A 13,437-nucleotide genomic window follows, 5' to 3' on the forward strand; every position below is an offset into this window, starting at 1 on the left:
TTATTTCTTATTAGTGACATATCATTTGATTTAAAATTTTGATCTCACTATCATTACTCTATAATTATTTTTCGCAAATTGCAAGCTCAAAGTCAAGGCCAATGAGGTCGTTTGGATTGGATAGTTTAGATTCATAATCCTTATACTAGTTGTTGGGTGGTTAGGGATAGTAGAAGGGTTCGATTAGTTCAATCCTATGTTTGTAGCCTAACCTATTCTATTAAGAAGTTATTAGGACACTTAATCCCAATACCTTCGACCTTAACTCTAAGACTAGGAGATACTTTTTTGTGTGTATTGAGAACACTGACATGTTGTGTTATCATTTCATATGTTATAATATGAGTATACATCAGTATTCATATGTCTTACTTATAAAGTATAATAAAAAAAAACAAATATACTATTAATGAAACAATAACACACATGATAATGTTTAGGATGCACCTAAAAGTTATTCTGAGACCAAGGTCTCGAGATTTGGAATTAGGCCACCGACGCCAATGAATATACTTAGGGGGCGTTTGTTTGCCCTCACTAAGTTGGACTGGACTGGACTGGACTAGCTATTAGTCCAATACTGTGTTTGTTCCATGCTGGGACTAACATTAATGAGACTAAAGGGGACTAGCATGGACAAAACCATTCACTAAGAGGTCTTAGCGAGACCCCCCAATAACCATGGGACTAACTAAGACTATCCTCTCTTTCTCGTCCTCGTCATGCTCAACGACCACTCCCGACAGACTCCTCATCATCTCCGGTCACCTAGATCAATCATTAACTTTCCGACTCTCTTTTAGATCCATTTCACAACCAACTTTCATATAAAATATACCAAATTGAAGCTGGGAGTGACAAGATTACGATTTTACTTGAATTGAGGCCAAAATGTGGTCGAATGTGGCCGGAAAATGGCCTGGAAGTCTCGGCCTGTTTAGGCTTCTTCAAATCCATGACAGATTCGAGCATTCAAAGCTAAGATCTCGATCTAGGGATGGTGATGAATTTTTTGGCGGTGCTAACTTCATCCAATTTAACAAGGGTTGGCCGGAAAACACATCGGGAAACCTGCAACTCGTCAAGAAAATTGGAGCCATGAGGTTCGATTCGAACAACGCATTGCTAGAGAGGGAGGGATGACAGAGAAATAGAGATTGGAATCAATAAGGAGTTTGACCAGGAATGAGAAAGAGACATGAATTGAGAGGTCTAAGAGGAAAAAAAGAGGGAGAGGGTGGGACGATGAGAGAAGAGGAAAAGAGTGAGACGGAAATGGTAGGAAAAGATGAAGAAAAAGATAAGATCATAATAAAAATATTAATAATTTATATATTAAATAATATAATATTAGAATTTGTTATTATCCAGCTTCTTAGTCCAATACTGCACCAAACGCTTCACTAAGTTAGTCCAATTTAGTCTAGTCTAAGCCAGTCCAGCTTAGTCCTTGAAGCTAATCCAGTCCGAGATAGTCCGGCGCAACAAACGCCCCCTTAAGTTACTCCGAGACTAAGGTCTCGAGACTGGGCATTAGTACATCTCTATCTCTCTATCTCCTCTAAACATCACGCCCTCCTCTTCTCCCACTTTCACAGCTCCATGCGTGTCCTCCTTTTTTTATCTTTTAATTAGAACAACAATGTCATTTCCACTATAACACTGTTATTATAGAAAAAGATATTATTGTGATTACGCGCTCTCCTCTTCTTCAGTTCGGTCTCAGATATGAAACTCTTTTTTGTGTTTCAAGTCTGATAATTTTTCTTTAGCATTGTGTTTAATGATGTACTTTTGCTTTTGGTTGTGGGTACTAAATTCAGGTGTTTAGCGATGCTCAGAGGACACAGAGTGTAATTCTCTCTCTCTCTCTCTCTCTCTCTCTCTCTCTCTCTCTCTCTCTCTCTCAGTTTTGTTTCTCTGTTAATTTGTAATTTGGTTTGGGGTTGCATATTCATTTAATTAGGGTTTTACACGCCCAAGTTTTTTTGGATTATATTTGGTTTCTAAGTAACAGGTAAAGTGAAACAAAACGTTTGAGTTGGATGCTTGATTTTGTTATTGATCAGTTGTTTGATTGACAAAGTGTATTTCCTTTGGCCGTTTGCCTTTGGTTATCTGTATTCATTTAATTGTTTTAAAAATTTAGCCATTTTGCATGTTTGAGCTTTCATTTATTAATTCAATCAATTCTTCAAACTCCCTCAGTTTTCTGGTCTGGCATTCATCCCAGCATGACGTGAGAGAATTTCTGTAAAAATTGATGGGACGTAAAACTTGTATTTGTTTTCAAATGGAAATAAAAGAGGGGGACGGATATATAAAGGTAGCCTTTTTGTCATTAACGATTCCAATTTAAAACAATGATTCTCAATCAAAAGTTTCAAGGGTAAAATTCTCATTAGACACTGATAAAAGTCTCCTTCACAGTCATCTGTATCAGTACACACTGCCCTTATTAGTTGTAGTGCTGACATATGGTAGTAGTATTCTACGTGATAATAATGTATGACAATGTTGATATGTCATATTTTTAGAATATAATAATAGAAAATAAAATACATTATTATAATTTGAATAAAATAGTAACGTCACGTGGAGATATTTCGGGTACACCTAAAACATACTCTGAGACTAATGTCTTGAGACTTAGAAATCAATAATACTTATCAATTCCAATCCAATATATAACATGCATACCTTTTTTTTTTTTTTGAGATGATATAACATGCATACTTAAATGAAATAGGTTTTGGAATTATTTTAATTCTTAATTTTCCAAAGTTTTCTAAAATATACTGCTAAAGTTATTATACCGCGTGATTTTCTTTGTATTTTATTAACACATAAGAAATTATAGAAACAATAGATTACACGTTCAAATTCGTAATCTAATACTTGAAAAAACAAGAATAAAATCAGCTTGCAACTAATTCGATGTAGATAAGACAACGAAATAGATTAAAGATCAAGTTGAAAGGTGTAAATCGAACACCAAGTGACACAAATGAAGGGAGCACAATTTTGGGCAAACAGCCAACAAACTTTAGTGTTGCATGGTAAAAAAAAGAACCTTATACAATTAGATCCCACCAAAAGTGGTCCCTTTTACATTTATCTATCCTACCAACTGCTGGCAGAATTGATGTGGGATGGAGTACCATGTAACAGCATCGCATTTTGCAACAAGAGATCGATTCTGCATGGCTCACCTCAACTCCAAATGTAAAACGACTAAGAGATTATTTTTGCTTTTGCATAATTAAGTTTTAGTTGAAGGTTTTTCTTTCGGGATACAAACGGTTTTAAAGGGGTGAAGAATTGAACTCGAGATTCCGAATATAAAAGTGAAGCTACAAGTTTTCTGCACATTTTAGTTTTTTTTTATGTACAAGCAGTAGCAGATCCATTGAGGGAACTAAGAGGTACCAGGAACCCTCGACAACCTTGAATCGTTCCTTAAAATTTTCTAGGGACCTCTTGCACTCGAGGAGAAAAGCCTATGTATGCAAGCTGCAGTGACTAAGTGGCGGCGTCTTCAGAGAAGACGATTGCGTGAACGGCGGCAACTTCGGAGAAGACGACCGCGTGAAGAAGTTTTCTTTTTTTAAGGCTTGGCCGAAAACGCTCGTTTTGGCCAACTGTTTTAATTTTTTTTTAATTAAAACAATATACAAAACGTAGTTGTTAGTGTATATTTTGTTTTAAATTCTCAACTAGCACTTCCCCCAAGTCCCACTCTTCCCCATCCCTTCCCCCATCCCATTGCTTTGATTTTCACATATTCACCTAATCCCCAATTCCCTCATTTTCAAAACCCTAAAATTCTAAATCCTACCCGATCCCATATTTAAACTTTACTGCAGTATCATACTTCAATTTATTTCAAATCTCCACACCACCACCATTTGGTTCAAAATTCATGCAAGTTTTTTGGTATTCTAATCTAATCTCAATTAAATTATATTAGATATTGATGGAGGTTTATAGTCAATTATTTGATATGATTATTGATATGTTTTATGTTTGTATACTCATGTGATTATTGGAATTTAGATGGAATTTTTGTTTATTGGTTAATTGGTATATGTTTGTGTGTGTGTGTGTGTGTGTGTGTGTTTTTTTTTTTTTTTTTTTTTATTTTTTTTATCAATTGTGTAACGTAGAAATAAGAAACATGGAAAGATTTTTAACCAAAGCCAATAGCACCCTTTATAAGTTCGGATAATTTAAGTTCAAGACAAAATGAGTGTTACGTTGATTTGAATAATCTTGAAAGAGACCCGAGAATAAAATTTCAATGTTATAATTAAACTTTTCAATGTTATTTTTGTCTATTAATTTTTTGACATTTATTATTAGGACCTTCCGTGTTTAAAATCATGGATCCGCCAGTACAAGTGATATTTTACAGAGGTAGGCTTAAGTCCCGGTCAAAGAGAAAAACACACTGCTCTAGTCAATTTGGCTAAACCTAATCACTATTTTAGTTTCAGTTTTAGTTAAGTTGAGTAGAACATTATACTCTCCCATTTGCAATAATATCCGAATTCTGCTCACCGTAGTATATAAACAAATTAAATTAACGTAGACAATAGTTTGTCTTAAAGAAAAATGTTTTGGAATATCGTGGCCTTCAAAAATAAGAATTAGACATAAAAAGAAGAGAGGAAAAAAAATGATCTTGTTGGCGTCAAGTGCAAGTAGCACTACCACAAGAACGTTCACCTAAAGAAAGTAGCACCACAAGAACGCTGCTTCACAGTTCACTCACAAGCATTTTGTTCCTATCCCTCTCTACCTTAAACCTGTGGTGCTCCTTCAACGCTCGAGAAAAGCTTCTTCCTCTCAATCTGTAAGCTCCCTCAACCAGTAAGTTCTCTCTCTCTCTCTCTCTCTCTCTCGTAAACTTTCCATTTCAAGAAAGAGAGAGATAAGTGAACAGAGCAACAGTAAAACCCCATAAAACTGCTACAATTTGCATGCGGATCAATTTCCACTGATTTTATTCACTTAGCTGAAAACCCAAGTGAAATTCAGTAGCTTTTTTCTTTCAGAGTTTTCTCTGAATTATCAAATCATGGTCTCTGCGATGCTCAATGGAGCTGAGAATCTCACCCTCGTGAGAGCAATAACCCCAAACGGGTTGAGTTTCAACGGGTCGGATCTTCACGGGAAGCAGTTTCTGAAAACGGGGTTTGTTTCAGCCGCAAGAATTCCCAAATCTTGTGGTAGAATCAGTGTGCCCAGATGCAGCAGCAGCGGCGGCAGCATCTCGGCTCCTCGGCCGGCTTCTCAGCCGAGGTTTATTCAGCACAAGAAGGAGGCTTTCTGGTTCTACAGATTCCTCTCAATTGTGTATGACCATGTTATAAACCCCGGGCATTGGACCGAGGACATGAGGGACGAGGCGCTTGAGCCGGCGGAGCTCACTGATCGGAGAATGATTGTGGTGGATGTTGGTGGCGGCACGGGGTTCACCACTCTGGGGATTGTGAAGCATGTGGATGCTAAGAATGTCACCATTCTTGACCAGTCACCTCATCAGCTTGCCAAGGCTAAGCAGAAGGAGCCCTTGAAGGAGTGCAAGTTTATAGAGGGGGATGCTGAGGACCTCCCTTTTCGAACTGATTACGCTGATCGATATGTATCTGCTGGGAGGTACATTGCTCATACCCTTTTCCTTGGTGTGTTTTCTAGCTTTTGTCAATCTTCGAGTTGCAACTTTGTCATGTAATGTATTGACCGTGTTTCAATTTTACCGCTAGAAAATAGTCTTCGCGTATGTAGAATGCTATTATACGCACATCGGCCAAGCCAATGTTCGAATTCCCCTCCTCCTTGTAGGTTAGAGTAGTTTAGAATATAGTCTTGTCAGAAAGAATGCTACTGCTTGATTGAGCACGAACGCATCTTTGGTTTTCAAATGCACACTTGATGTGAAATATTGAACTCAAACATGTGGTAAAAATGTGCAGGATGATGGTCTTCACTTTTAGCTCATCTTGAACTTTCACATACACATGCTAACTTTTGTAGTCTTTCTAATGGGACTGTATGATTGCATTTTCTCAGCATCGAGTACTGGCCAGACCCGCAGCGTGGCATCAGGGAAGCATACAGGGTCTTAAAACTCGGAGGGAAAGCATGCGTAATTGGTCCTGTGTACCCAACATATTGGTTATCTCGCTTCTTTGCCGATGTATGGATGCTTTTCCCAAAGGAGGAAGAGTACATTGAGTGGTTCAAGAAGGCAGGGTTTAAAGATGTCCAGCTGAAAAGAATTGGCCCAAAATGGTATCGTGGGGTTCGCCGCCATGGATTGATCATGGGATGTTCTGTAACAGGCGTTAAACCTGCGTCCGGGGATTCTCCTTTACAGGTACTTTCTTTTGGAGAACTTTTGTTTGACCTATTTCTTGATGATTAATGCTCTTCCATGATCGATTTCTTTTCTTTTCAGCATTTAGAGTTGATTAAGATTCAAGTACTCCGATGAAACTAGTGGATTCTAAATGTGTAGTAGTTCGATTATCAAATACGTTGGCCATGCTACTACTGTTTATAGAAATGGAGAAACTTCATTATTTCCTGTGTAATTTGTGGAAGTTCCGGTCGCTAAAATGGATCATTGAACTCGAATTCTATTGCTGTCAATTTTGTTCTTGTTTTATGATGTGTAGTTCCATCTAATCCTATGTTCTATCTTATTTACTCTTCATCTGTCGTTGTGTTCCGATGCAGCTTGGTCCAAAAGCAGAGGACGTGACAAAGCCGGTAAACCCGTGGACGTTCTTCGTGCGGTTCATGTTGGGTGTCATGGCAGCAACATATTATGTACTGGTGCCGATATACATGTGGATCAAAGATCAAATTGTACCCAAAGGCCAACCAATCTGAGAGAGAGAGTTGATGCCTTTCTGGTTCTACTCCTAGTAGTAGTAGTAGTAGGCAAGCATAGTTGTGGTGTGTGTATGCAGGATGAGAGTGAATTGTTGATGACCGATATCGCAAACATACATTATAAAGTTTAAGATTGCCCTAAAATTCATTTATATGGAAAATCTTAGCACACAACCGCAGCGGTGGATGCGCTTACCACTTGAGCTACAAGCCCAAAACTTCGTCACTATGTTGAATAGTGATTTAGTTACGTAAGCAATCAGATGCACCCCCAAAAATTGCCGTTTTGTTTTAGCTCTAAACGGGCATGAAATCCCTCAAGTCTCTGAAAAAAGGGAAACAAAAACCCCACACATCATCCTAAAACCAAGTCAATTACATTCAAATTACATTGCAATGCGAAAGCAAGATCAAACGAGAAACATAACCTAGAATTCCGATTGATCCATTCTGCGTGCATATACACGTACTCAAGATGCAACTACTCTCGTGCTGGAACCAGGAAAAAGATTTCAAGGACTGATATCATCATATGAAACCAACCCCCTTTGAGCAGGTGGGGAGCTTGATATTGACCTACTGGGAGACCTAGGAGTTTGATTACGACGCTTAGGTGTAGCATCTGGAGATCTGGAATGAGAAGGCCTCGGGCTCCTCGACCTGGATTTAAGCCTACCTCTGTCTGGAGAGTGCTGATCACCAAAGCGGGGTCCAAGGCGGGACTTTAGTCTATCACTTACAGGAGGTCGATCTACTGGACTACGGCTACGGCTGCGGCTGCGGTCCCTATTATGGCCACGGTAACCACCAGGGCTGCGGGAAATGCTCCTACTTCGACTTCTCCTGCTCCTGTTTCTATATATACGGAAAACCCAATCAATAGCATGCTACATTCGTGCCTCAATATGCCATAAACAATATAACACATAACTTAAAATACAAACGACAAATCCAATTAAGTGCAGGAGCATAATACGTAAAACTAGAATTCTGGTTAATTAAGTGAAGTTTGACAAGATCCTCTTCCCAGTAGTTGAAATCACCTGGTAATATAAGATGACGTGCTTAGTTCCCCACTCATCAAAACGCCAAAAATCTATTACTAATTTCATCCAGAGGGCTTCATTTATTGATTGGATAGGATAAATGCTTCTGAATTATAAGCAGCATTTCAACAATTTATCTTTCTCAGAGAGGACTTTGGGACGGAGCCACAGATTTTTCCTTATTAATTAATGGGTTTAAATAAAAATGAGTCTAGCTCACTTCATGTGTATAAACAAAAGAAAAAAGACATGTTGGTCTACTATGATCAAAATGTTCAACAAAAAGATCGTTTATGCTCTGATTTTACTTTTTCTCGCCTCATATATTTAGTGTATACAATGGCTAAGTATATGCCTTCAGGCTGGTTGAGAGAGAGAGAGAGAGAGAGAGAGAGAGAGAGAGAGAGAACCTTGGTGGGCTTCCGCCTCCTGGTGGGCTTCGGAAATGTCTATGAGGTGGGCGCTCAGAAAAATTTCTATAGCTTGAGTACCTTCAGACATGCAAAAGATAATTCATTTTACGTGCATGCTTTATTACTCATAAATCACTAACATAATACTGAAATTACCTATCACGGTTACTTCTGTAAGTGTCTCTTCCATCATTACGATAGGAATTACGGAGTGAACGCTCTGGAGATGGAGTACGGTAACGACGTGCAAAGGCAAAGCGGTCAGTGAAGCCACGCCCTTTTCTAACGCGCTTTGCATTTCCATTTGGAGAAGTGCTTTTTGACAGACCCCCGTCATGATTGGTAGTAGAAGGTTCAGGAGCTTTCCGGACAGGGCTACCCGATGGACTCCTAGAAAGCCTTCCTCTACTTTTCTCGCCAGTATTCCTCGGAGGACTTCCACTAGGAATTCTATTAGGACTTGGGCTTGGCCTGCTCCTAGGGCTGTTTCTTGACCTCCTTTTGCGAGTCGGACTTCTGCTGATTAAACATGCACAGAAATTGTCAAGCAATAAAAAAACTAACTATTAGTTGTGCATGAACCAGTCTAAATAAACGCAATAGGCTATTAACAGTGGAAACCTGGAGTTGTTCGAGTCATCTGAGTCAGAGTTCTGATTAGCAGTTTTAGCTTCTGCATTATGCCCATTGTTGAAAGGTGCATCATTCTTTCGAGATAATTCACCTTCTCCTCGAGATGAGTTGCCCTCAGTTTTCTTCATACCATGATTGTTCTTCTGTTCAACAACAATTTTTTTCACTAGAGGGGGTTCTTTTCCCGCGTCTGAAACATAACAACAAACCACGAGCAGGCACGCACACAAATAAATGTTAATAACAAATAACTCACATAAACTATTATCAGGTAACAGTGGACATCTTATAATAATATAGATGACATACCATTGGTTGGAAGTTTTTTTTCTGCACCCTTTAAGTTACTGGTTTTACGGGAAGAAACATGAGGACCATCTTTATCATCATCTGAACTGCTTCTGCTGCTTCTAGAACTCTCACTTTCTGTATCACTTGAACTTTCCGATCTCCTGAAAACAAGGTCATTATAAACATCCATGGAAAATAAGAGGCCAAGGCAGAAAACAAAAAAAAAGAAGTGGCAGTTAAAGTAACTAGGAACCGTACCGTTTTGACTTGCGCCTTGATCGTCTGGAATGCCGCCTGCTCTTCCTCTCTTTTTTTCCATCTCTTCTTTTCCTTGAACGCTGGTGCTTACCTTTTTTAACAGATTTCCTCTTCCTGCGCCTTCCATCACCAGAAGAACGTGAGTCAGATCGAGAAGAATCAGAATCAGAATCCAAAGAATCTGACTCAGACTCTGAGCTGTAGGAGTCAGATGAAGAATATCTTCTTCTCTTAGTTCTTTCCTTCAAGGATTTTTTACGCCTTCCTCTTGCTTCCTCATCAGAACTATCCTCAGTGGATGAAACCTTTCCTGATTTCCTTTTTTTACCTGGACGAAAAACTGATCTTATATGCTGCCAAAATAAAGTATTTATATGCCTCTTGTGTCAGTACTTATGTACACACATTACCTTTCTCTTTCTCTTTCTCTGTTGCAACAGGGATTTTAATTTCTGAGAATTCACCACAATCCACAATCTTCACGGTTTCTAAAGGTTTTCCATCAGCAGTTCCCACTTTCTCAGTTTTCTCAACTACATCCATTCCCTTCACAACATTTCCAAAAACAACATGTTTCCTGACAAAGAAGATAAAGAAAATCACATTAAATGACTAAAAATCATTTTAAAAGCTACAAATGGACCCTAAATAAAACATTCTTTACCAAGTGGTGAAAAATGGAAATGAAAAAGATCTATGGTGGTAGGTAATGCGTATAAATGGCATCTCACATAAAAGTGTGAATAAAAAAGCAATTTAAATTACCCATCAAGATGAGGCTGGCGCCTGAAGATTATAAAGAACTGGGAACCATTTGTGTTTGGACCAGCATTTGCCATAGACAGAAGACCAGGTCCATCATGCTTCAATTTAAAATTTTCATCTGCAAGGGCAATGAAAATCATGACCACAACTAAAAAGTTATGACGCATGCAAGCGTGCAGGTTCCTGCACACACAAACAAACAAAAATCTACCTGCAAACTTTCCTCCATAAATACTTTCTCCACCAGTGCCTTCAAACCAATCAAGGGTCAATCTTTACAAGTCTGGGCATGAATTTCGAAGTAAAACAGAAAATTTACATTCATCAAACAAAAAATTGATTTATAGGAAGAAATTCACACCATTTCCATTTGAAAAGTCACCACCCTGTATAAAGGAGAAACATGGACAATTATGACATGTTAGTACTTACAAGGTAAATAAATAAAATGAGCAGAAAAAGTTGTCATCTCTACCTATAACAGAGTGATTTGTCCTTTCAGGAAGATAAGTAATATGTGACGGTGGTGCTTCACTGAAAAAGAGACAACATACCTGTGCCATAAATCCTTTTATTACTCGATGGAATGTTGATCCTTTGTAATGGAGAGGTTTGCCTGTAGATTTTCCAATGCCCTTCTCACCTATAACAGAAGACAACACAAAATGTCACCTCATAGGTCATTTAACCGATGATGAATGTAAGCAGAAAAAAATTCATACCAAGAAAAACAAAAGATATGGAATCAAACACTATAACCAGATTTCCAAATCTGATAATGTATTAGTACCGGGGTTTATGAACTGATTTAGAGCTTGTTTGGATGTGCTTTTAAAATGACTGAAAACGCTTTTGTTGAAAATATTTTTGAAAACAATTCTTAGTAAAAATGTTAGTAAATCCTGGAAAAGCACTTAAAGTGCTTCCTGGGAGAAACACATAACTGGTGCTTCTTGTAGAAAACACTTAAAGTGCTTTTGGAACCCAAAAATATTTTCTCTAAAAGCGCTTTCAGTCATTTTAAAAGCACATCCAAACGAGCCCTTACTTCAGCAACACCAATGTGGTTCCAATGCTCACAAATCCTATGTCTTCTTAGTCTTTATATTTTGTTTCTTCCGGACATAACCATAATAAAACCAAATCTGCATTCCTCAAACTTTTAAAGAATCTAAAGTGGACACTTAACCAACAAACACAACAATCAAATTACATTAAATTACCTGTACAGAGAGCCCTAAAATTCTCTGCTGTCTTGGGAACAACATCAGCAAAAAGCTGCAAAATTTTGGGAGAAACGAGTTTAACATTAACACTATATCAAAATGCAAGCTAAAATTTTCCTTTTATAACAAGTAAAACAAGCTAAAAACTCCAACAAGCGAGAGTGTAACTGATTTTTATGTACCTCAATAACAATTTGTTCCACAGGGGCCCTATCAATTGATACATCTAAGAAGACGCGAGGGTTCTTTTTCTTGCTCATATCTTCCTGTTTCAAGAACATCGGAGCAAAAGAAGTAAATAAACACATACCATCTTACAGTGTAAACCTGCATAACAATCCCGCATAGATATAAGAAAAATCTACATACCATTTAGCTCAAGAAAGTATCTTTGAATGTAATTCAGCGAAAATACACAAACTGAAGGAATTTTTTTTAACAAGATATTGCGAAACAATAAGGGCAGATAGAAAAAAACCAATCAGTGAAGCTGAGAACCCTAGAAACCGGAAAAAGGAAATGCAGGTTCTATTTATTTCCAAGGGTTTTGGCAATGATCTTGACATTGATCCCTTCCATGCTGAACCCATAATTCGGATTCCCCAACCGGTTTTTCCATCGGCATTGAATTCAAATTCCAAATGTGCCCAATATCACCGTTAGCTGAAACTACTCCAAGTTTTGTTCTTTCAGCTAATCCTCAGAACCAAATCTACATACCCTCAATGGGAATCGCAAAACCTGAAACCTAAACGTCCGATCACGATTCCTATTTATCTCAAAAACCCTAATGTTAAACTTTTGGGATTGCATCGGTTACTGTAAAACGGAGTGTTGCGGTACTCGAATTATAAAACTTTATGTGAAAGCTGGTATGAGAAATTGAAGAGTACCTGTTGGTTGAGCTCGACTCGGTCCGAGTAAACTCGGTTCCAGATTCGGAAACAAAATGCGACGGCGGCGGCGGCGGCGGCGAGGCGAGCGAGGAGAGAGGGAAAAGACGAGGCTTTGCTGCTGCTTTGCTGTCGCTGGCGCTTTCGCTAAAACCCCCGAGGGTTATACGATTCTTACCTATCTTGGGCTGAGGACCAATCGACTGCTACGCGGTACATGGTTTTGCGGTAGATCTATACGCTTTTCAACAACTAAAATGAATGTCAAAATGTACACATCAGCTATAACACATCAGCTATAACAGTAAAAAAAAGACTAGACTAATATTCTCCAATCGAAGTGTCAAATCTTACGTGACTATGACATGGATTGGCAGCAAAAGATGTTGCTATCAAATTTAACAGCAGCTTCAAATGTTTTTTTTTATTAATTATTAAATGTATTTTATTAATTGTTAATTAGTAGGAAGGTGAACAATTACACCAAAGGCCTCGACGAAAATGCGATCAAATGGATCAAACAGGTACCCAAATCTCCAGTGTTCAAAAATTTTCAAAAACCCATTTCACATCTATGAGCATTCAATTTCCAGTTTTCATTTTTCAATTGAATACCTGTAGGGATCAGAAATTTAAGCGCTAAAACAGCAGCAACAATCCCCACAAACGGTCTGATCACCTCTTGCCGAGAAACTCACTTTCGACACATACCCAATATCGCCACTACGCTTGGGCACCAACAGCGGCGGTGGCGGTCCCGCTCTACCTCCGATGAAGTTCCACACTAACCTGCTCGCGCCTCACAACTTGGTTTAATTAGTTTAATAATTTATTTTATAAAATAATTTAATTTGACATATCGGTTGGAGGACAAAACTTTAAAAGATATCAAAGTGCCACATAAGCTGTCAAAATTTAAATTTTATTTTCAAAATTTGACATCTTATTTGGACTCCTTTGGAGATGGTTAGGCCACCACAATCAAAAATCATCATCGATTAGTTTCGAC

The 13,437-nt window shown here is 38.3% G+C and overlaps 2 protein-coding genes across 5 annotated transcripts; one reads left to right on the forward strand and one right to left on the reverse strand.

Moving 5' to 3' along the window:
• Positions 1-4,711: 4,711 nt before the first annotated feature.
• Positions 4,712-7,028, forward strand: LOC103960081 (2-methyl-6-phytyl-1,4-hydroquinone methyltransferase, chloroplastic). Of its 2 annotated transcripts, none has more exons than XM_048586770.1 (4): positions 4,712-4,855; positions 5,058-5,661; positions 6,076-6,382; positions 6,745-7,028. In XM_048586770.1, the coding sequence occupies exons 2-4, from the start codon at positions 5,081-5,083 to the stop codon at positions 6,898-6,900; spliced, it is 1,044 nt and encodes a 347-aa protein (XP_048442727.1). In that variant the 5' UTR covers positions 4,712-4,855; positions 5,058-5,080; the 3' UTR covers positions 6,901-7,028. The 2 variants fall into 2 exon arrangements, with proteins under 2 accessions (XP_048442727.1, XP_048442726.1); XM_048586769.1 differs by having other exon boundaries at positions 4,716-4,872.
• A 201-nt stretch (positions 7,029-7,229) lies between these two features.
• LOC125468167 (peptidyl-prolyl cis-trans isomerase CYP63-like) lies at positions 7,230-12,582 on the reverse strand. Of its 3 annotated transcripts, XM_048586773.1 has the most exons (14): positions 12,429-12,574; positions 11,718-11,862; positions 11,533-11,587; positions 10,864-10,952; positions 10,671-10,695; positions 10,521-10,559; positions 10,310-10,427; positions 9,955-10,121; positions 9,545-9,872; positions 9,305-9,447; positions 8,984-9,185; positions 8,519-8,881; positions 8,360-8,440; positions 7,230-7,758 (listed from the first exon to the last, which is right to left on the reverse strand). In XM_048586773.1, exons 2-14 carry the CDS (start codon positions 11,841-11,843, stop codon positions 7,416-7,418), a joined length of 2,079 nt encoding a protein of 692 aa, XP_048442730.1. In that variant the 5' UTR covers positions 11,844-11,862; positions 12,429-12,574; the 3' UTR covers positions 7,230-7,415. The 3 variants fall into 3 exon arrangements, with proteins under 3 accessions (XP_048442730.1, XP_048442728.1, XP_048442729.1); XM_048586771.1 differs by lacking the exons at positions 7,230-7,758; positions 8,360-8,440; positions 8,519-8,881; ... (1 more) ...; positions 9,305-9,447; positions 9,545-9,872 and having other exon boundaries at positions 9,923-10,121; positions 11,718-11,801; positions 12,429-12,582; XM_048586772.1 differs by lacking the exons at positions 7,230-7,758; positions 8,360-8,440; positions 8,519-8,881; ... (1 more) ...; positions 9,305-9,447; positions 9,545-9,872 and having other exon boundaries at positions 9,923-10,121; positions 11,718-11,797; positions 12,429-12,571.
• Between the last annotated feature and the right edge of the window lie 855 nt (positions 12,583-13,437).

Source organism: the organism of the source record quoted next, unplaced genomic scaffold, assembly GCF_019419815.1.
Source record: "Pyrus x bretschneideri cultivar Hongxiangsu unplaced genomic scaffold, Pyrus_bretschneideri_v1 Contig25, whole genome shotgun sequence".
Taxonomy (NCBI): Eukaryota; Viridiplantae; Streptophyta; class Magnoliopsida; order Rosales; family Rosaceae; genus Pyrus; species Pyrus x bretschneideri.